The 22,446-nt window shown below is 40.9% G+C and overlaps 1 protein-coding gene across 1 annotated transcript in view; it reads left to right on the forward strand.

Annotated features, from left to right (window-relative positions):
- TENM4 (teneurin transmembrane protein 4) overlaps positions 1-22,446 on the forward strand; it is a 627,658-nt gene that overhangs the window by 431,611 nt on the left and 173,601 nt on the right. The window contains exons 10-12 of the mRNA XM_065629610.1: positions 4,830-5,000; positions 9,886-10,100; positions 16,191-16,401. Coding sequence (XP_065485682.1) covers positions 4,830-5,000; positions 9,886-10,100; positions 16,191-16,401 — 597 coding nt within the window. The remainder of the gene's footprint in view (positions 1-4,829; positions 5,001-9,885; positions 10,101-16,190; positions 16,402-22,446) is intronic.

The raw sequence follows: 22,446 nt of genomic DNA on the forward strand, positions 1-22,446 counted from the left end.
CACCTTATGGCCTCCACAAATAGCTCTGCAGTAGGAATAATGCGGTACAGAAAGAGATAACGTGTTAAAACCCAAAGAATCGTGATCCTGAACACTCAGTTCTACCCAGATGAACTTTGATTTATTTGGAATGTCAAATCGCTCAGCCGATGCTAAACTGTTTGTAAATTTGCTTTGCTGAAGTGAATCTGAGTCCAGCAGATTCACAGTGGAAATGCCGAACTCAGCAAAGTGATCAAACCCTGAAAGGGCTGGAGTTTGGCTTCATTCTTCTCCCGGCCACCGAGGTGGCCGGAGGTGACTTAGGACCAAGTGTAAGGTAGTTTATTCTGCCACAGAAAATCCTATTACCCACTCAGCGAGTTTCAGGGCACTTTTTGGTCATGCTTAACTCCGGTGAAAAGGTTGTACAAGTAGAAGATTTTATATCGAAACATGAGCATAATGGGCCAGAGGCCCCAGATACCTTTATATCATTGAAGTTGTTGGTGCTGAAACAACCCCAAGAGGACACATGCAGGGTTTCCATTCTGAGAAAAGGAGACAAGAGTTTGATTAGCCATGGGAAATAAAACCAAAGCTTCTGCAAAGTGCATGTCATGAGGCTTCCTAGGCACTGAAAGCCACATGGTATTTTACAAAAGGGTACGCTTTAATGATTGTTAATTGGAGTCTGCTCTTTTAATACATGGGGAGCCTTCAATATCTGAATTATCTACTGAGTACCGTGTTGTAGAGGGAGAGGGGGAAGGACATGGGGGCTTTTAGGAGGGCATTTGCTCTTTGTGAGCCACATCTAGCTGAGCAGAGGAAAAAAATAAAAAGAGAAAATGTCAACAGTGAGTTCAATTGACCTGGAGACTGAGAACATCAGGAATCTCAAACTATTTTTATGGCTTCACTTTACTTTTAGGAACATTAACACTTCAAAGGATGTGATTGTGCCTCTCATCCATGGTTCCACAGTTTTTCCCTGGTTGTGGTCTTTTTTTTCACCACAAGACCTTTGTATCAATTTAGCACAGAATGAGGCTGATTTGCGTCTCTCCTAAAACCTTTAAACAACAGTGTGCATCAATAGTTTTACACATCCCACAGAGATTTAGAGACCCAAAACATCCACTGCTGTTACTACTTGGCTTTTTAGCATGAGTATGTTAGGGGGAGCAAGCTGAAGACTTGGTCTTCCACCAACTTGCCAATCAGGCGCTCTTGGTATTTGTAAGACAATAAAGATAAACACTTAGCTGGGTGATTTCCTAATAACATACCTGCTACAAGAGTGTGTTTCCAAATCCAATCAGACTCTTTGTTCTGGTTTCAGGAAGGTTTTTGTGGTTATTAAATACCTCCAGCAGAAATTGCATGATGCTTCTTTGCCTTATGGCTTTTATTTTCTGCTTGGAAACATCAAATCAGAAACCCTGGATGGAGCACTAGCTTCAAGTTTTTGCTTTCTGAATTCTTTGAAAGCCACTTAGTAATCAAAGTGCTTTTTAAATAATTCTCTGTTTCTCAGATTTTTGTATTTTGGTATGCATGGTGTGCATGCATCTCATTCTCATGGGTCATCATTACAGACCTTCTTACAGCCTTTCAGTACTTAAAGGGGACTTAGAAGAAAGATGGAGAGGAACTTTTTACCTTTACCTGTCCTATTGACAGGACAAGGGGTAATGGTTTTAAACTGAAAGAGAGGAGATTCAGGTTAGATATAATGAAGAAATTCTTCCCCATGAGGGTGGAGAGGCACTGGAACAGGCTGCCCAGAGAAGCTGTGGATGCCCCATCCCTGGGAGTGCTCAAGGCCAGGCTGGATGGGGCTTTGAGTGACCTGGTCTAGTGGAAGATGTCTCCTCCCATGGTAGGGGGGTTGGATGGATCACATTTAAAGGTCCCTTCCAACCCAAACCTTTCTACGATTCTCTGATTCTATGATCTTTGTCATGATGGGATCAATGTACGCAAGAAGCTTTTTACTTTAGACAAAATCTATTAACCAAAGACAAAATGCAGGCCTTTCATCTCTGTGTGGTAACACAGGCAATATCTATGTTACAGATAATTCTGTCATATTTTCTGTTTTGGGACATTGCAAGACTTTGAAACATTTAGGAACAAATGGTGACGTGGAACGGTTGATTCACTGGCGCAAGGGGAAGGAGAACGTCCAGAAAAGCCGTAGCATTTCCAGGCTACCAATTCTGTCCTTAGATTGAAGCAAGATTTCCCCCTCATTAGACAGTTCCTCTCAGGTGTTTTGAAATACATTTTGCATGCCCGGAAGAAATGTTCGTAGCCTTCGTGCTACACCCATAACAATGCCAACTTCTTCACTTTTATTATCTTGCTGTAAGGATGATTTATAAGCAATGAATTCCTGCAAAGGAGAGGAGGGGAAACAATGGCCTTTTGGGGAAACAATGGCATGTGTTCCTAAGAGTTCATGTGGCACTTTTAGACTGCGATATCCAAAGGACAGAGAAAGTCAAATGATGTGGTGAAAAACAACAAAAAAAAACCAAAACCACTGGCTCAGTTCCTGCCTGAAGCAGGATGAGCTCATGCAAGTTCATTGTAATATGAAGATATCTGGTAGGTGGAGTTGGGGTTGAGCATTAGTGCCAGCAGAGGCACAGGGACTGCTTGCTGTCTGGGACTACCCAGAACCGTTGTCATTTTGCTTTCAACTACAAGCACCTGTGTGGTTAAACGTGGGAACTGAAGCCCCTGAGCTGTGTAAGAGCTCAGTGGCCCCTGGGTGACACTCCGGTCCATGGAGAGGTCCAGCTGGGATGGCATTTGCAGGGACCATCTGTACTGAGCTTAGCACAAAACCTGCTGGTCGAGGGGTGCATGAGATGCCTGTTAGGGCTTGTGGACCTCTGAGCGTAGCGTAAGTGAAGTGAATTAACACACAATTGCATTTTAATGGCCAAAGAAGTGAATTGAATCAGTCTTTTAATGTGCTGTAGTTCTCTTTTTGCTTTCCGTGAAGTAGAAACAACAGATTCCTACCTGATGAGGTTTTCTGAGGCTGATAGCTATGAAGTGCCCAGGCACTCTGACAGCGAGGGCCATATGAACACAAAGATATTATGCAAATGTAGCAATGCCAAGTGCTCGATGCAAATTCCTTGCTCCCAGTCTGATTTCCTTTCTTCCTTTGCACAGTTTCTCTGCCAAAAACATGAACTCCTTTCAGATGAAAACACTGGCCATTCTGCCTAAAGCGTCTTGGTTGGTAGCATTCCATTTAGTGTGTGTGCCTGTATAAAAATGTTTGAGTTCCGAACGGGTCCTCAGGAGACCTTCCTTGCTGTGCGTCCTGGCTGTTTGGGGGTTTTAAGCGAGTATTTTCTTTCTTAATGGTTAAAACTTTGTTAACAAACCCAGTCCCTGCTTACACACTAAAAGGACAGTTTTGTTCTCCTTGTGTTTTGTGATGTTGTAGTAGTGCAAGGACAAGTTATTCGTGTTAGTAAATGGTAGATGACCTAATTGAGACTGAAGTGGAAAAATCACTGGTTTTTCTAAATTGCCTAAACGTGCTGGTTTTGGAGAACTACTCAGATTACTTTTCAGTCCTCTTGAAAAGACTGTTCCTGGTGCAGAGGTTTAAATAAACTAACCACTTGTCTCTGACAGTGTTTGCCAAGTTCAGATGTGTCTTTGTGAGTAAAATGAGAACTGTAAGCCATGGAAATGCTCTTTCTTTACTGGTTTTGTTTATATTAAGTGGCTGTGATGCTAGTGCCATTGTGCAGTTCCTTGGAGAAATTCTACTGTAAAATATCAAGGCGTTACCTTAAAAAAGAAATGTCATTCCAAGTGTAGCAAATATCGGATCATTTAGCTGTGGAGAGCCTGAAGCTAAACTGGATACTGATTGAGTATGAAATGTTTATGTTGGGGACAGAAGAACTGATACGGGAAGGCACATTCTTTTGCTTTATATTTTCAAGGGGCAAGGATTAGTTGTATAAGCATATGATTTTCCGTACTCCTCATACATGTGTTTGCTTTTGAAGTATTCTGTCTTGTTCCTTAACTTCACTTGTCTTTATGCAATGCCTTGAAATAGATTCACGTGTGCACTTTGCGTGGCCCAGAAACCTACAGAGAGCTGTGCCCTGATATCACACAAATCTAAACGGTGCTGCTTGTTTGCAAATCTTGAGGACGTGTCTTTGATCTGAATAGGAGACGCTGAGTTGTATTCAGGAGTGCTCAGTCATAGGCGCTCGCATTTGCGGCGCTGAGCACAAAGGCACGTGTGCAAGACGGATCTTAAATTGCCTTAGTTTTTCCTTGGTGTTATTCAGGAAAAAAACTGTCAGAGGTGTCTGAAAGAGCTTCTGGGTATAATTGGTGAGTAAAAAAATAAAAAAAATAAAAAAATAAAAACCTGTATAATAAGCTATGAATCCAGCAAAACATCCAGAGTGCAGTTCCGTAGGTTTTATGTATATGTTGATAAATATTAGTCCTTGTACTCCTGTGTTCACCACATTGCCACCCCAGCCTTGAGAGCTTTCTGAAGCACCGTGCCTGGTTATTCTCTGCCACAGGCCACAAGTCAGGAGTGGTTCCGCTGCCAGAAGCAGAGTGGATTGATACAGGTGGCCTAAAATGAGCTTAAATGGGTGGCAAGACCTAGGGAGCTGGTATGGTAGAAGCAGCAGGGGTTGTCTGTTTATATTAGTCCTATTCTTGTCCCAAAGCAATGCCCACTAATAAGGCGGTGGAGCGAGGGTTTAGAAAGTCCCCCTGTAGTTCTGCAACTCTCCCAAACAGAAAAAGATGACTTTTCTCATTGCTCACCACAGCCATGCACCTGTTTGGCCTAAACTGGCACCTGCAGCCGATGGAAGGGCAGATGTATGAAATCACGGAGGACACAGCCAGCAGTTGGCCAGTGCCAACGGACGTCTCCTTATATCCCTCGGGGGGCACAGGGTTAGAGTTACCTGACAGGAAAGGCAAAGGAGCCAGTGAAGGTATGGTTGGTGTCTGTCCATGTTGTGAGTCTTCTGTCCGCCTCTGAATTCCGGTCATCCGATCGCATGTTCCATTACCCTCAATGCTGCCATCATCAGGTGCTTCTTCTAGTCTTTCACATCTAGAACTAATAGTCGTCAGTCTCGTTTCCATGTGTTTCTAAGTTTCATACCCTTCTGTTGTCCACTAATACGATAAAGCTGCGTGCAAGCCTCACCACACATCTAAGGCATTCTCAAGGTGATCCCTCTGTACCATATAGAATCATAGAATAGTTTGGGTTGGAAGGGACATTCAAAGCACATCTAGTCCAACACCCCTGCCATGAGCAGGGACATCTTCAAGTAGATCATCAAATCATAGAATAATTTTGGTTGGAAGAGACCCTTGGTGTCATTGAGTCCAACCATAAAATCATAAAGATCAGGTTGCTCAGAGCCCCGTCCAGCCTGGCTCCAGGGATGGGGCACCCACCACCTCTCTGGGCAACTTGGGCCACTGTTTCACCCCCCTCATTGTAAAAAATTTCTTCCTCATGTCTGGCCTGAATCTCCCCTCTTTTAGGGGACAGGCTATAGAAGGCCACCATGAAAACCCTGCCTCGAGTGGCTGTTTTCATGGGAAAAAATTATGTCTTGAAAATTAAATGGTTCCTGGACCATTGGATCAGGCTTTCTCTACAACAGCACAAAGATGTTTGAGTTTGCCTACTCGTCACCCAGTACCAAATGTTTTGAGGACCAAAATATCTACTAAGAGCTATTACACTGTGAGTTTTGGCCCTTCAGAATTGGACACCTCTTTGCAAAAGCAGCCACATGAGAGTCTCCACAAAGTATCAAAACATCAAAAACTTGCAATTTTAACTGAAATGAGAAGCAACTGATGGGTTGACAATTCAGCAGTGCATTACCCAGCAGCTTGACATCTTACTATGCTTTGGATAGAGGTGGCACTGCCAAATCTACCTGTAAGCCCTGCAAAGGAGAGGTGTTTTATCCCTCCCGACACTTAGCTGAAGAAATAAGAAATAGAATTTTTCAGAAAGCTCTTTTGTTTGTGTGTCATCTCTTCTTTATAGGAGGTTAACAGATTCCAGTAAAATTGAAGTAATTGGCTACTTTGGGTAGTTATTTTGGGGAAGGAAGTTTTGTGGGTAAGAGATAAGAAGTGTGCTACTGTTCTGGCAGCTCACTGAATTCAAAAGTTTCCACAGAGTTCCCTAGACTTTGGCTGAGAGCCTATGTTTACATGTTTAACTTAAATTAATTGTAGTATTTTTTTTTCTTTAAGAGCTTATCTGTCTTTATTAGTCCAAATAAAGGCCATAATTATGTGTGTTCCTTAAAACAGTGCATTTACTAGCAACTGATGGCTGACATCAAGTTGCTACAAGGAAAAATCAGCTAAGCAGATTATTCTCACCAAACCTTACTAGTACAGCAAGCTGCAGATATCCCTGCTGTTGCATTCAAAAATACTTCATGACAGATTTCTTTTTTCCCCCCCTCTAACTTGCCTTATGTTTCATCTCTAGTTTTGATCTGTCCATTTCCTTTTAAAAGTCAAAATGAAAATAAATGGATGCATCCGAAGCTGCTGTCCAAATCAAAGACCTCCACTTGATTTCTTTTTCAGCCACGCTTATGGTGACACCCGTAGAAGTTATAAATGCTGCCAAAAAGCTCTGTTAAAAGAGAAATCTGGGAATCCCCCTAGTTATGTCAGTAGGAGACCTCTCAAGTTACTGCTTTGTATAGATCTTAGGAAATCTGTAGGCTTTCCAGGAGAATACCTTGTCCTGAATAAAGACCACGTCAGAACATCCTTATTGCAGGAGTAACACTGTCCAACCTTAAAATGCATCTCTCTCCCCATGGAGTGACTATGCAATTAATTCTGGACTAGAAGTGTTGCATTTACCTGTGTTTTAAGCCCATCGCTGTTTAGCAAAACATTTAATCACGTGCTTACATTTAAGCATGTAATTAACTGTGATTGAAGTTAGAGAAATATAAATGTATTCTCAAGTGGTTTGATCAGTCAGTGTACCTCGCTGTCGAATAAACAAGCAGATTCGGCAAGGCCTGAAATGAAATAGTTCATTTTGATATCCAAATAAATTAGGAATAGTTGCTACAGCAACTAAAAAGTTCAAGGTAACGTGTGGAAAGAGCCAAGCAGTTGACAGCCCAATTAAGAATTCAGACCTGAAGTTAATTTTAAGGAGTCAGATATTCTGATTAAAACCTAATTTGTGATTAGAAGCTGAAATGACTTTCTTATTGCACTTTCTTTATGAAGTATCCAGTCCATAGAGCCTGATCTTACTGTGGGCTAAAATGGATGAAACATGGATGGATTTCAGGAACCGAGTTCAGCCTGGAGAAAAGAGCCTTTCATTGGACTCCTGTACCAAACATCAACTGCTGGCACCTCATGCAAACAGCTTCTCAGACATACAAGTGTCCACCAAGAGGAGACACCAACTTTGTAATTGTCTGTACAAGCAATTATTTCCATGAAATTGTCTTTTGCAATCACAGGAGCTGCTCTCTGCAGAGGCGGAGTACGTCCCAGGCTCATTTTCTCCAGGCTGTCTCTTGCATAGCAAAATCCATCACGTTAAGTTCTCACCTTCCCTGAGTCACTCCGAGGCACAATCTTTATTAATGAACAATCAGGGTGCATATCAAATACTTTAGGTTTTCATCTAGATTTCTAAGAATCTACAAAACATGTCAGTAGTGATCAGAAAAACATATCCTTCATTTGAACAAAAACACGTGATGTTTTAGCTCTTTTTTTTTCTAATAGAATTCTGAATCTTTTCATCTTACAATAACGGAATAAGAAACTTTGCACAAAGACATGGGAACTGTTTCCTTTAATCCTGGCAGTATGAAAAGTAATTTTAGTATGCCAAATAAATATTAACAAGCCAGTTGATAAAGTAATCCCCTTCGGAATCAAGCTATTTGATTTTTGTTGTACAGTTGTACATTTCCAATTATATGGAAAGAATGTCCATTTACCTGAGCTGCTTCTGGTTATCTCTGTTAATATACACTTTGACTAAAAAAATAAAAACTCAGCAGATTTTCCCCTTGTATTTAATTGAATGAGATGAACAAAAAATAAATGAGGATCTTATAAAATGGCCAGTAGCTTTTTTTCTATGAACGTGTAAACACCTTTGGCTTTCTGTCCCACTCCAACAGTGTACTTAAAAAGCTGCAGACTTTAAATCAGGGTTAGTCTTATTCAGACCAAAAGTTCTGCTAAAAGATTTTCCATAAGTAAAAAAAAAATAAAATAAAAATTCTCCATTGAACAAAGAAACACCTTCAGAGACTTATTTTGTTAACAGTTAATAGGCACATAATTTCTATATGGATTTTCCGACAGCTGACAATTTACATCTGTTTCTCCTGGAGACTTTATGTTGGAATGGTATATGGAGAAGTTTAAGGAAATATTATAATTAATATTATAAAACATTAAAGGGAATATTATAATTTGAACCAATAAAATGAAAGATGATTCTACCAATCACCTTTTCAACATAGCAATTAAATTCTGAGACTATTTCACTTGAATTCATGGGAGGTGGCAAAATATATTTTTGTTTCCCTTTCCCCAAATGTAGGTTGTGGAACAAAAACATCTCACAATGTGATTTCCCTACAAAACATTGTCTGTTCTTAAAAGTTTCCTTCTTGTTTTGTTAGAATTGCTTGATCTGTGAAACACAGAGTGGTGTGCTGTGATGGCACAAAGATAACAAATTTATTTAAATTTCTAATATACATAAGTCCTTGTTGGTGACACGATGTTTTCCTTACTAAAGTCAGAATCTTTCAGGTGACACTACAGCAAACTTTTCAACTTGAAGTGTCTTTAAATAAAGGCTGTTTGCTAAGCAGTTGCTGTCTTCATCAGCTTTATGCCCAGCAGGTGAAGCTGTGGCCACTGTCCATAGCAAAGCCCCAAAATGCAACTTTCTGGGATTTTCTTTTCCATTCTGCCCTTCATTCCCTGGGCTGCCTTTGAGTCCAGATTTTTTGAAGTAGCCACCAGTTTCGAGAGCTGCGAGTGTGTGAATTTCCAACCTGGCATTTCTCAGGTGTGTTTTCCAGGGATGCCAAACTCCCCGCTGACTCCCTGGGACATTATGGGATGTATCAGTTGCCATCCAGCTGCCCAGGCTCTCCAGCCTGGTGGTCACTTCAAAAAGCTGGACTGAAACCCCATTAAAACTTCTCACGTTTCTTAGTACATACTATTCAAGCACAGGGTATGATTTCCTTCATTTTTCTCAGTCCTTTTTTTTTTTTTCCTTTAGATATTTTTTTTTTGGACTGTTGAACAAATTTCAAATACTGGTACAACTGTCAAGAATTAATTTAATAGAGAAACATTTTCCTTTCCCCACTTAGGCATCGTTCATGCTGCTGTTCTCCGCACTACCGTTCCATTCTGTGACACATGTCTACCTCACTCTTACTACACTTCTCTTTGCTCATTTAATGATGCCTTCTCCATCCGTGAACTTACATTCATTTGGGATATAATGTCAGATGATTTATTCTTATCTTCAGAATGTAATCACACACTCTCTGATGTTATAATTTAAACAAAAGGCCGTTTTTCTCCAGGTTGCTCTTCCCACATTCATGTTTTCAAACAAAACAGTTACTGAATCCAGGAATAACCCTGCTGGTTTTCCTCCCGTAATCGTATGGATCGGCTATACAAAGTGCTCTGGAGACCTCAGGACACTAATAGACTGTTTCTCAAGATCGACGTCACAGATACCGGTATGACTGGATTACTTTTAAGATCTAAGGCTAATCCAAGATTTTTGTTCCTGTGTTTTGGCAGGAAAGCCCAGTAGTTTCTTTCCAGACGACAGTTTTATAGACTCGGGAGAAATTGATGTGGGCAGACGAGCCACACAGAAGATCCCTCCTGGTATCTTTTGGAGATCTCAGGTGTTCATCGACCACCCAGTGCATCTGAAATTCAATGTGTCTTTAGGAAAGGCTGCTCTGGTTGGCATCTACGGCAGAAAAGGCCTCCCACCATCACATACACAGGTAATGGGACCTCAATTAAATAATACCTGTCTTCAATTGTATGTTCTTATTGTTTTTTATGATTTCAGCTATTTCTTTCAAGAATTTGTTGCGTGCTTGCAAGATGTTAAAGGTCATCTATCCAGAGAAAGAGAATCAAGTGGCAATTGTAAGATATTTACATGCATTGGGCTGTAGGCAGCAAGATGCCAGAGGAGGAAAAGGATTTTGCGGGCTCATGGTCGCTGAGGGTATAATCTGGTTGCTCCTGGCAGTGTGAGGTGCCACCTTCTCCATCCAGTGCCCCTCGCAGCAGCAGCCACGCCCAAACTACATCAGAAAAAATCCTCTCTTAAGCAGTGTCCTGTATATCTCAGGTCTGTCTCCCTCTTCCAGCCTCTGCCTTTCCCTTCTCACGGTAAGAGCAGCAAGACCTCAGTCTCTGAGCCCCATGAGAGCAAGATTCAGTCATCTTCTGTGCTGTAAAAACCTTGTGCCAATGCTTCACATTTTGCATGTTGACTGTCAGATTGGACTGAGATTGGTCAGGGCCCAATAATTGGTGTATAACCAAACAAAATCAAGTTTTTTACAGAAAGCCACTGGCTTACTTAAGCAGAAATCAAGATATAGTTATCGTTCTGTAGGACTAAAAGGAAAGCAGTTGCTTTTCTTGAGACACCTTGGCAAAAGCTGTGGCAAGAAATCACTTTCTGGGACAATCTCTGGAGAACCATCCCCTTAGATAAGGATTTTATATGTTATTTTCTCTACTTTCCACTTCATTTTCTAAACTCCTTTTAACCAGATTGATTAATACATTAAGACATAATTCTCACTGGCAACGTAAAGCATCTTACTCCCACTAGTTATCAAAGTATTACCAGGTTTATATTAATGTTGTACTTTACCCATGCCCTCCACTATTAACTGAAAAGCCGAGCAACCAACACAGCTATTTGGGATTTATAGAAACACCCTGCCTTTGTTTTCTTTTCAAGCAAGCAAATATGTTTATTACAATCTTTCCGGGTAATGTGGTATTTTCTACATATTAACACACCTGCAACCTATTTATCTTAAAGAGGTGTCATAAATCTACACTTTCTCTGCCTACTTTTCTACGGAATTAAAATACTTCAATAGGATCAGCAGGTCGTAAATTCAGTGACACAATAGTGCTGTTATTGCCCATTTTTAATCAGTCTCTTTTTATGGGGAGATTCAAACATTTAAAACTTCAAACTCCTATTTTATTTAAATAAAAAACTCAAGTCACGGTCACATAATAGTAACTGTAGATCAGAATTCTGTATAAACTCTGATTTTACTTATTTGTTTTCATTATTAATTTCCGTTATGGAACAGGAGTTACTACATGAATAGTTTCAATTGTGTAAAGAATAAATATAAAATTTAACACCTAAACCTCAAGCCTATTGAACTTAAAGCAAAATCTTTCAATGTAGCAGGGCACTACACCCAACCATAGTAATCTTTTAAGTAATTAAGCCCACACTGACTTCACCATTGCTGCTGTTTTTTCTTTAACTTCATTTTTCCTGGGATATTCTGAGTGACTTGACAGTGTCAAAACCTTTCCCATTTAAAACAATATGGTTCTGTGTCAGTTGAAGCCTCAGCTGAGAATGAGATGTTAAATGTGGGATGTGGCATGTGTTCGTCATTATTACATACTGGAGGAGGTGATGCACTTGCTCAGAGTCCTTTTAAATGCTGGTTTTTGTGTTACCACTAATTGAGAGCTACCAAATATATATTTAAAAAAATCATCATCTGGACCAAAACATCACCAAAAATGACCAGAGATACTTTTTTATTCAAACAATAAAAGCATGGTACACTAACAGAAATAGATCCTAAAACCTCCCCTGTTCTGAAGAACTAACTTAATGAAACTGCAGATATTGAAACAATATTGATATATTACTTGTTAATATTTAATTTAGTTTTGAAATGATCCATTTTCCTAGATTTCTTATTTTATAAACCTGCCGTCAATTAAAACATTGCTCTCCTTCTATATATTTTTATATGGTGTTTAATCCATAGCATTTAGTCTCACCATAGTTTGTCTCAGGAGTCATTAAATAGGTAACCTGTTTTCTGTGTTGAAATGTCAAACTTGTCTCTCATAGCTAATATACATTACACAAATCTTTTCTTTTGCATAATCCAGAGTATCTGCTGCATAACATAAATCTACCCAATGAGGTTTATATTTCCAAATTTTGTAAGGATTTTCATAAATAAGGCTTTGGCAAAATGTATGCTTAGAGCAGTGATACAGTCTCACCCAGAAGAACTTAAAAAAGGTCAATTATTTTTCCCCAGCCTATCTAGTTGATGGCAGGAGTAAAATTCTAGCTGATGCTCAAGTTTTCTTCTGTGTTAGATAATTAGATATTTATTCTGCATAGATAACGCACCTTCTGTAGTGTGACCCATAATGTAGTCTATTCTCTTTCGGGGTCTTTGCATTGATCCCAAAGCTGTAGACCCTTAGTGTATATTCCTGAATCTGGTAAAATGTTAAAGTCATTTTTATCCATCCTAGAAGAACAAACTACTCCAGATTCTCTTTGTGAAACTTTCTCTGCCTGTGGTGATCTGCCTTCTAGTCAAGGCTGCCAACAACCATGGACACTAATAAGTAAGAAGAAAGTGTAAGCTCCAGATTTCTTTAGTGCTAGAAACAGACCCTGCAGGAGCGTAAAATAGTTCACTGTTAACTAAAGGTATTTCTTTTCATTCTTCTCAACAAATCATAATAAAAGTAACACAATTTTATTATGGTTATTAGATTTTATCTTCCTAGATCAAATCATTTTTTTTAAACTCGTTTTAACCTAGGCCAAATTTTGTTAAATCATAAATTTTAGAGATTGGCCATCACAGCTTGTGGGAGGTATTTTTCCATTTGTACAATTTCAATTTATTAACATGGTATTTTATCTACCATTTCTTTGCTTGCAATAACTCTAACTGCGTGTTAAAAATCTCTGAATGTATTAGACTGCAATAAAGTGCAGTCCATTTGTGGTTCAATTAATATTTACAAATAGTAACTAGTAATTTTGCAAAGTCATCAACATCCACAGCAGCATCTTGCAAACATTTATAAAAAATAAACTTTTACTTTTGGCAGGAAAGCCCAAATAAGCCCAACCCAGATTGGACTGTAACAACAGCAGCTCACCATAGCCGGGTGCCTTGAAATTTTTTTCATGTCACTAAGTTTTTAAGCATCTATATGTAGTATGGAGCAAGAAATCAGAATCATTTTGGTTGCTCAAGATCATCAAGTCCAACCATTAACCCAACACTGTCACTAACTCATGTCCCTAAGAACCTCATCTCCATGTCTGTTCAACCCCTCCAGGGATGGTGACTCCACCACTGCCCTGGGCAGCCTGTCCCAATGCCCAACAGCTCTTTCCAGGAGGAAATTGTTCCCCAGATCCAACCTCAACCTCCCCTGGTGCAACTTGAGGCCGTTTCCTCTGGTCCTGGCGCTTGTTCCTGGGGAGCAGAGCCCGACCCCCCCTGGCTCCAAGCTCCTTTCAGGCAGGTCAGAGATCAGAAGGTCTCCCCTCAGCTCCTGTTCTCCAGCTGAACCCCCAGCTCCCTCAGCCGCTCCCATCACACTTGTGCTCCAGCCCCTTCCCCAGCTCCGTTCCCTTCTCTCAACTCGCTCCAGCACCTCAAGGGCTTTTTTGTCGTGAGGGGCCCAAAACTGCCCCCAGGATTTGAGGTTTGGCCTCCGCAGTGCCCAGTGCAGGGGACGGTCACTCCTCTCGTCCTGCTGGTCACACTAGTGCTGATGCATGTCAGGATGCTGGTGGCCTTATGGATGTCCTTAGGGCACAATCCACCGGACATTTCTTAGATGTCAACTTTAGGACGAGGCAGGTTGCATTCTAGAAGTGTCTGTTTCTTTGTTTGTGATCCAGTGGTTCTAGAAAACTAATTCAAGCTGAGATGGACTTTACCAGTGGTGTCTACAGTTACCTGTGCCTTTCCAAGATCTACTCAATCTGTCCTATCATGCTCCAAAATAGAAATGGAAATACACAGGTTTTTCTTTTACTGGTTTTAACTTCTTCTTTAGACATGGCCAATGTGTTCCTCAGTCAGACTCAGCCCCGTTGAGACACCTCCAGCAACCAAACAACCCTGTGACATCCTCTGTCCTTCTCAGCTGTCAGTCATGGCCACGCTGAGAGCCCATGGGGAATCAACCTGGACAAGAGCTTGTCCTCAGAGGCTCTACATAGACCTGGCTCTGTCTGACACTGTCATTCAAACCAGCCTCCCACTTGTATCATTTTTATGCTGAAAATCACTAAGTCATCATATCTTTTTAGAACAGAAACTTGTATTTTTAATTATATATTTTTAGAGTTTATATTTATGTGACATTTTTTGATTTTATGTTTTTGCACTATATATTTTTATAATGTGTATCAACATTACATTTTTTCAGAATGTCTTTTGTCTCTGACAAAGCTAAAGCCCTCAGACACCTGGTGTGAACTGTGGGTTTGTTCTGGGCAGCGACAGGAGTTGGACTCGACGATCCTTGTGGGTCCTTTCCAACTCAGGACATTCTATGATTCTATGGTCTTGGATAGATGCCCAAAGGGATGCCCTTTGCAGGTGCGCCAGCTTTTACATTCTCAAAAGATGCTTCAGCACCAAGTTTGGGAAATATATATACTTAAATATGGAAAAAAATGCAAGGCTTATTTCATGTAAATAGATAGTTACAAATAATAATTAAAATACTCTATGGAAAAATGTCATCATTTCATGTGCAAGCTATGTGAAATATAGCTTATTTCTCAAAATGTTGTTGGGAATAAACCTTTCAATTTTTTCTGAACTTAGCAATGACTGCAGAGGAAAACAACGTGTCATCAGCTCCTTATCTTGGTTGACTTTGAAGACCATACCAGACAATAATACAAAAGAATTTTGTTACAGTAAAGTCAAAAGGGATAAGAAGCCTAAATATTGTTGCCACACTCAGCCAACACTCAGCAACCATTCAGTGCAGTAGCATTTACGGGTATAAAAATAAGTGTTGTTGCTATTTCTGCCTGTTTTCCTCCTTCCTGCCAAAAACTACGAGCTTATTTGATCAACTGGATTAGAGAAGCAAAACCAAGTGAGTCAGGGAATGGAAAGTCTGGGCTGTGCCCCAGCTGCTGGATTCTGCTCCCAAGGTGTCCAGTTCACTTAAACACACAATAAAAGTCAGATTAGATAAGGTTCACTTTACATTTGTGATGTCTGCTAGGCTTTATCTGGCTCATCCCATTAATATATTACCAGACAAAATACAATTATTGTAGAAAGTCAGTGGAAAGTTATTCAAAGAGGGGACTATAGGTAGTTGCAATACTAGTAGCGAAATCAAAGCAATTGTTCAGCAGAAGTTACCCTGGCAATAAATAGGTCGTTTTGAGGAAAACTTCCAAAAGCACCCTCCTAAATGAGACTTTTATAAATTACCTAATTTCTTTTTGATCTTCATCTTCTCTGATCTTTTAACCACTTTTTGCTATTGCTTTCAGATAAAATCCTTGCTGGCTAAGCAAAATACTTCTGCAAAACCTCTACCAGAATTTACTTACAGATGCCTCTTATCTTTTCCTTGGTGACCTGTAGCAATTCTGGCAAACAACCCAGTTAGGCTAGATATGTTTTTCTCTCTATTTTCCTTATTAGCCAAGACACAAAGAAGCTAACAAATAAGCTTCTTATCATGATGCTTATAGTGCAATTTAGGCATGGTCCCTGGACCTACCTCATGTTTTTCTCATTTCTGCAGAATGAGAACACATCAGCAGGGTCAATATGCCCCAAGTCACCTTCTAAATAAAGATGATTTCTTGATTCATGTAATTACAGAGAAATACATTCATATCCTAGCTATTTCCAAAATGATTGCTTGCAGGTGGTCCAGGAACATACTTGAATTACCAGAGAAAATCCTGTTTATGATGCTTCTGTAGGCCCAGAGCGAGAGACCAAGCTCGAGGAAGCCTGAAATGCACATGGACATCACTCTTTTTTGTGTTGCAGTTTGACTTTGTCGAGCTCCTTGATGGAAGACGTCTACTGACGCAGGAGGCGAGAAGCTTAGAAGGACCTCAGCGGCAACACAGAGCTTTCGTGCCCTTGTCCAGCCATGAGACGGGCTTCATCCAGTATTTAGATTCAGGAATATGGCATCTGGCCTTCTACAATGACGGCAAGGAGTCGGAAGTGGTTTCTTTTCTTACGACTGCTATTGGTAAGGATTTCCTGGATTATTCCTAAACTCCTAAATATGCCTTGAGGCCAGGTATTAATGCACGTACTCAAATTGCACGGTGGCTTTGTGTGGTTTCAGAAAGAATGTTTGTAAGGGATTGTATTTAGCAATGAGCTGAATATTGTTGGGCCCTACATATCTCCTAAGTATTTTGTAGACCTTTTCAGTAACTATATCCCTAATGAGATTCTACCCGGTGCCAAAGATGGATGACAAGCTTGACATTCCCTGCTTCCTTTTCTTCCCTTGATCTTATTTTTATTTAGTTTTTTTGGTTGGTTGGTTGAGTATTTTTTCTCTCTCTGGAGCAGGAATGATTGAAGCAGCACCATGCAACAGTTTTCTGCGACAGTCGTGCCTTTGAGCGCCATCAAAATTACTCAAGCTGGAGTTCAGGCAGAGTACTGGGGTTAAAACACCAATAAAAAGCCGTGCAAGGCTTAGTAGGAGGAACCACAATAACAGGAATCTCTGTTTCTTCTTGCTAACAGAAAGAAGCTGAGATTTCTTAAGAACAAATTAATTAAAAAGGCCTTTCAGCTTCTCTGGCAGTAGAGTGCCCTGCCAGTTCTGTGCACAGGCACCGAATTGTTGCTGTCCAAGGAGGAAAAGATGCTGCCTGTGGGCTGCCTGACACCCCAGCACACTGGGTATTCTTCCTCCACCCTGTAAATATCAGAATCTGTTGCAGATTCGATAATATTTAGTTTTAAATTTGACTGACCTGCTGAAACCATTCACATGCTCGAATTCATTTGGTTGTAATTTAAAGATTGCTCTATATAACTAGCACTCAGCTTTCTTCTAGCCACAGTGATTGTTTAATGGACTTCTTTTCTTTGCTGAAAAAAGCAGATTTATTCCAAAGCTTCCATTAATCCCTCTCCCAGAAGAGGCATTGGCGTTGAGTCTCAGCTGTCTGCAATAGTTACCTAAGAGCTATGGGCTGTAATTTGTCTTGGCAGGTTAATTAAAAGTTTAAGTCTTACTAAAGCGAAGTCATTAAGATCCAAATATTCCATTTTAGCGCTAAATTTTATCTAATGCAGAAGTGGAAACACTGCTATAATACTCTTGTGTTGAATTTAAAACCTGGAAATGCAGATGTTCAGTCCTGCTCGCAGTTAAGCAACACCAGAAATAGCTGCATGTCAGCTTGTGAAATTGAAGTCTTGCTCTATAGAATGTGGATTTACTTCCATTTAGTTAACTTCAGCAATTTAAGTTTTTACTTACACTGGCCACCTTCTGCCCAGAAGAACCTCCAGGTATTCTGTGAAAGTGACTTTTTTTCCTTGTCTAAGAATTTCTTCCATTTAAAATTTCACATCACAGGAAAATCGGTAAGGCTTTCAGAGCAGAAAACACTTTTAAAGCAGTCACTAGTTGTTCTTTTTTTCAAAGTGATGCTTAGTGTAGTAGACAGACTTTTCTCTTGGCCTCATAGCACATATGTAGGCAAAGAAAAAAAATAAGAGAGAAAACTTTCTTGATTTGCCTTTGGACAGTAGGGGAATGGTGTGGGTGAGAAGCATGTCAGACTGTCTTTAAGGCAATCCTAGTTTTTTTGTTTATGTACCTTCATGACCACATGATAAGCAGAACAGTCCATGGTATATAGTCCATGGTATATTCCATATATCCCCTGTTGACCTTGAATCATTCTGTGTTTCGATGCAAGGATGTTTTCTTTTGTTATACAAGAGAGAGCTTTGCTCCATATGTGGGGATCACTTTGCCCACTGGCAGCTGTAGATCAACACTCATCTGTAGTGTACAGGGAAAACTGTTTAAGTACAAGCTACATACTTTGAAACGTGCTTGAGATAAGCAAAAATTTTAGGTAGGAAGATGTGGCTTCTTGCCTAGAATTTGGCCAGAGAAGTGCAGCATTTTTCTAAGTACTCTAAAAAAATGTAATAGTCTTGTCAAGTCGGTACCTTTCTTGTTAGTCTAGATTTCAGCAGCTTGTTTAAAAAAAAAAAAAAATCAAGGAAGGTGTTTTGAATAAATGTACCGTAATGCTTCAGAACCTTTCTAGTGTATTCGTGAGGTCTGGCAAGACATGGTTGCTGGATTTTAAGCCTATAAGTACTATGGTACTGTAGTGTTATAATTTTTGTCGGTGCCAGAGTAAAGAGGATACAGCAACCTGACACAGTGTTTATGAACCATGGTGTAAAATTGCAATGCCAAACAAATAAAACAGGTCACACATGATGGCAGCCTTAGATCTATCTGTGTGGGGTGAGGAACCTCTAGAGGAGTTGCGTTGACTTTCAGAGGCAAGCTGCCATTTAATTTGATTTCTGTGGCGGCAACACAGAGAAAAATCTCCCTTTATTATTGCGCTGACATAGGGCTTGCAGTGAGAGTGTGTTTGAAAAGTACTACTGTGATGCAGGAAGAAGTAGGATCTGGTGATCTGAGAAGACGACCAACAACCTGGAACTCCAGAATTCTGACTGATGTGCAAATTCTGACCCAGCCCAAGTTCATCTTCGGCTGCTCACTGTGCAAAACTGAGGAGAGTGACATTTCCCCAGAGAGGTGGTGGAACTGCTGGGAAAATGCGTTAAGCATTAATTAATAATCACGGGTAATAGTAGGAAACACAAAATTGATAATGGTGATCATAATGGTAAGTTCGTAAAGCCAAACTCTGTAGTTATTTCTTCAGGCAAACCTCACCCGTGAGTACAGACTCACCTGAGTAAAAGACCGGAGCTTTCACATCAGCAATAAACATGTTGAACGGAAAGAGGGCTGATTTGCCATGTATATCTCCTAAGTTCCAACAGACTGAACTTTTCAGAGCCAGTAAAATCACTGCAGGCTCTGCATGACAATATCAACTGCAATTACTGTGCAGTGCTTGTCTGGAATGATGTGGCTTCCATTATTCTAGAGAAAACTGGAGAAAAAACATGGAAAAAAGCATCTATATTCCCAGTTTGATAACATACAGTTAATTTCATAAATTGTGAGGCTGTCCGTCATACAGTTTTAGAATCCGATGTAGCTATAACTAAATCCACTCAGGAGCATTAGCACTGATTTTGAGGGCAGGAGACGGCAGTTTAGGGTGTTTTCTAAAAGGATGGGGAATCATCAACACTAAAGAGTTAGGTGATGTCAAAAATGTGTGCCTGCTACGTGCCACTGCATGTAAACCTGGGGAGAATACAGCATCCTAATGCCTGTCAGAGCTTATACTTGTGCATAATACAGGCAGTTCAGGTGAAGGGAAAGAAAGATTATTCTAGGAAGCTTTTCATCTTTTAATATCATTTTTATATCCCATTCCTCTGACTTACGATGCAAGACATTATGAAGGAATGGACAATCAAGGTCTTTCAATAATAAATTAACCTTTTTGTAAATGACATTGGTGGCACTTTGTGAAGTATCTAATAGAAACACTTCTCTGAAAAGCACCTTGTGGATTCACCTCTGTCTGAGAATGGTAATTTATTCAGAGCAATCTTGTATAAATGGAGCAAAATAGTAGGCTGAGGAATCAGCTGGAATCAGCACATCTGAGACAGAGGTGTTGGCCAAAAATCTGCTTGGTAGAAGCAAGAAACATCTGAGAGCCTGAAAACAACATCTACGGAGTCAGAGAGAAAGCGTCTTCCAGCAGCTGTTAATGCTGAGCTCAGGCAAGCCGGGCTGTGCAGGGCCACTGAGAAATCCAAAAGCAAAGCCAAGGCAGCTGTTGGTGAGACGAGATCGTCTCTGTTTACCAGGACATCACTCAACAAGCAACAGGAAACACATGGAGAACAGCTGTGATGGGATGCAAGGTTTTATCTCACTTTTAGCTTCTGCAACAGACAACACTTAAGTTTAAGAAAATGACCATTGTTCCTCCTGCCCCCTCTACTATCGCTAAAGAAAACTATACTGGGCATTTGTGAGGCTGCATTTCAAATCCCGGGGTCAGTTTTGGGCCCCTCAGGCCAAAAAAGCCCCTGAGGTGCTGGAACAAGTTGAGAGAAGGGAACGGAGCTGGTGAGGGGCTGGAGCACAAGTGTGATGGGAGCGGCTGAGGGAGCTGGGGGTTCAGCTGGAGAACAGGAGCTGAGGGGAGACCTTCTGATCTCTGACCTGCCTGAAAGGAGCTTGGAGCCAGGGGGGGTCGGGCTCTGCTCCCCAGGAACAAGCGCCGGGACCAGAGGAAACGGCCTCAAGTTGCACCAGGGGAGGTTTAGATCGGATATTGGGAACAATTTCTTCCTGGGAAGGGTTGTCAGGCATTGGAACAGGCTGCCCAGGGCAGTGGTGGAGTCACCATCCCTGGAGGGGTTGAACAGCTGTGTAGATGAGGTTCTTTAGGGACATGGGTTAGTGACAGTGTCGGGTTAATGGTGGGAGTCTATGATATTCACAGTCTATTCCAGCCAAAATGATTCTATAATTCTATGACTACTGTGAGCAGTTTCCTCCATCAAAGTGCAAAGCGAGCTGGTTGTGTTATTTATAAGGGACTGCCGGCACCTACAGCACTTTGCAATACACATCAAAAGGTAAGCTCCCTGCCTGCAATACCCAAAAATATAACCCCCTCCTGTACAGTCCCCAGGACAGCAGTTCACACACAAGAAGGGGACCACAGAGGAGAACTTCATGGTAGGACTGAGCTTAGAGAGAAGAAATTACAGGGCACAGTGGCAAGTGTGGGACTGGGAACCCTCCTTGGGTTAGACGTGGCAAGAATGACTCTGCCTTAGCTGTGAGTGAAAATGCCTTTGTGTTTATCTTGTTCTTGGAAAAGGAAGAGCCTGAGTAACTCAGATTTGCTTCCCTTCTTTTTACTGCCTCTGTGTAGGCTAACTTAAACTCTTTTAACTTCCAATTCAGAGAGATGCAGAAGTGTGATCCTCTTACAGTCTCAAAGCCATTCACATCATTTACACTTGCTTTGCTAATGCCTGGAAAAGTCTAAATTTGTTTCGTGTAAATATTGAGGAGTCAGAAGAGTGTGCAGACTAACAGGGGGTGTGATCTCTTCTGGCTTACACTTTCTTTTAGCTCCTTAATGCCTGAGTTACTTGACTTAAAACTCCCCCATGTACGATTAGATCTTCAGGTCCCTGAATGAGGAAAAGTGATTTTAGTGTCCCAGCGAACTTTTCTGAACTTCTCGGGCTATATCCAACAAAAGAGGATGAAAGTTTAGCAAGTGCTTCACTGAATCAGGACCCTTTTAACTGTTAATGGGACACCAGCTGCTCCATGGAAGTGCTGAGTTACTACAAGTGTTGCTCTCCGCTATTGCATGAGCATGGTCAACTTAGCCCTTGTCTTGTTTCACAGAGGGACTTGTGAGCACTTCCACCTTGTGGTAACCTTCTACTGGTAATTCATTAGTAGCCTGTTTCTTCCCAGACTCACAACCTTTTCCTTGCTCTGCACAGAAAAAAAAAATACAGCAGCATATGAGAACATGGCAGGGAGGAAAATTACAACTTCATTTTTGATGTTATTGATCTCTCTCCTGCAACATAAGAGCAGAGCTTTGCATGCTCTGCAAATAGGTTTTTGCCTTCAGCTCTGTGTGTCCCATTACAAGCCCTTAATGACAGACACTCGATCAGATGGTCAGTGCCTTTTTTGATTACCCTCTTGTTGCCATCACCTCTTGTTTGATGGGTTGGTTCCTGTGTTCAGCTCTTACGTAGCTTCTCTGGTAAAGCTTGTAGGTCTCAGTCAGGTAGTTTTTAGAAAAGATACAGTCACTCAATTCAAGCAGGAGGCAAAAAGGGAATTTATGATTCCCTGCCAGTCTGTGTTAGTTGGTGGTTTTTTTTGGTTCCCCTTCTGAATTTGGTCTCATGGATGTCATTAGGTTGACAGGTCTGTTGGATTGAGAACTTGCATTTATCCACAAAGTAGGCTCAGGTTCTGCCACAGCACTGCAAGGTGTCTTCCAACTGGCCACAGGACCTAACGTCCATCGGTGAGAGCTGAATTAATCCATGCAGAAGGATGGCAAGAAGACAGGACTTTGCCATCTCCATC

This window comes from Caloenas nicobarica, chromosome 1 (assembly GCF_036013445.1).
Source record: "Caloenas nicobarica isolate bCalNic1 chromosome 1, bCalNic1.hap1, whole genome shotgun sequence".
Lineage (NCBI taxonomy): Eukaryota > Metazoa > Chordata > Aves > Columbiformes > Columbidae > Caloenas > Caloenas nicobarica.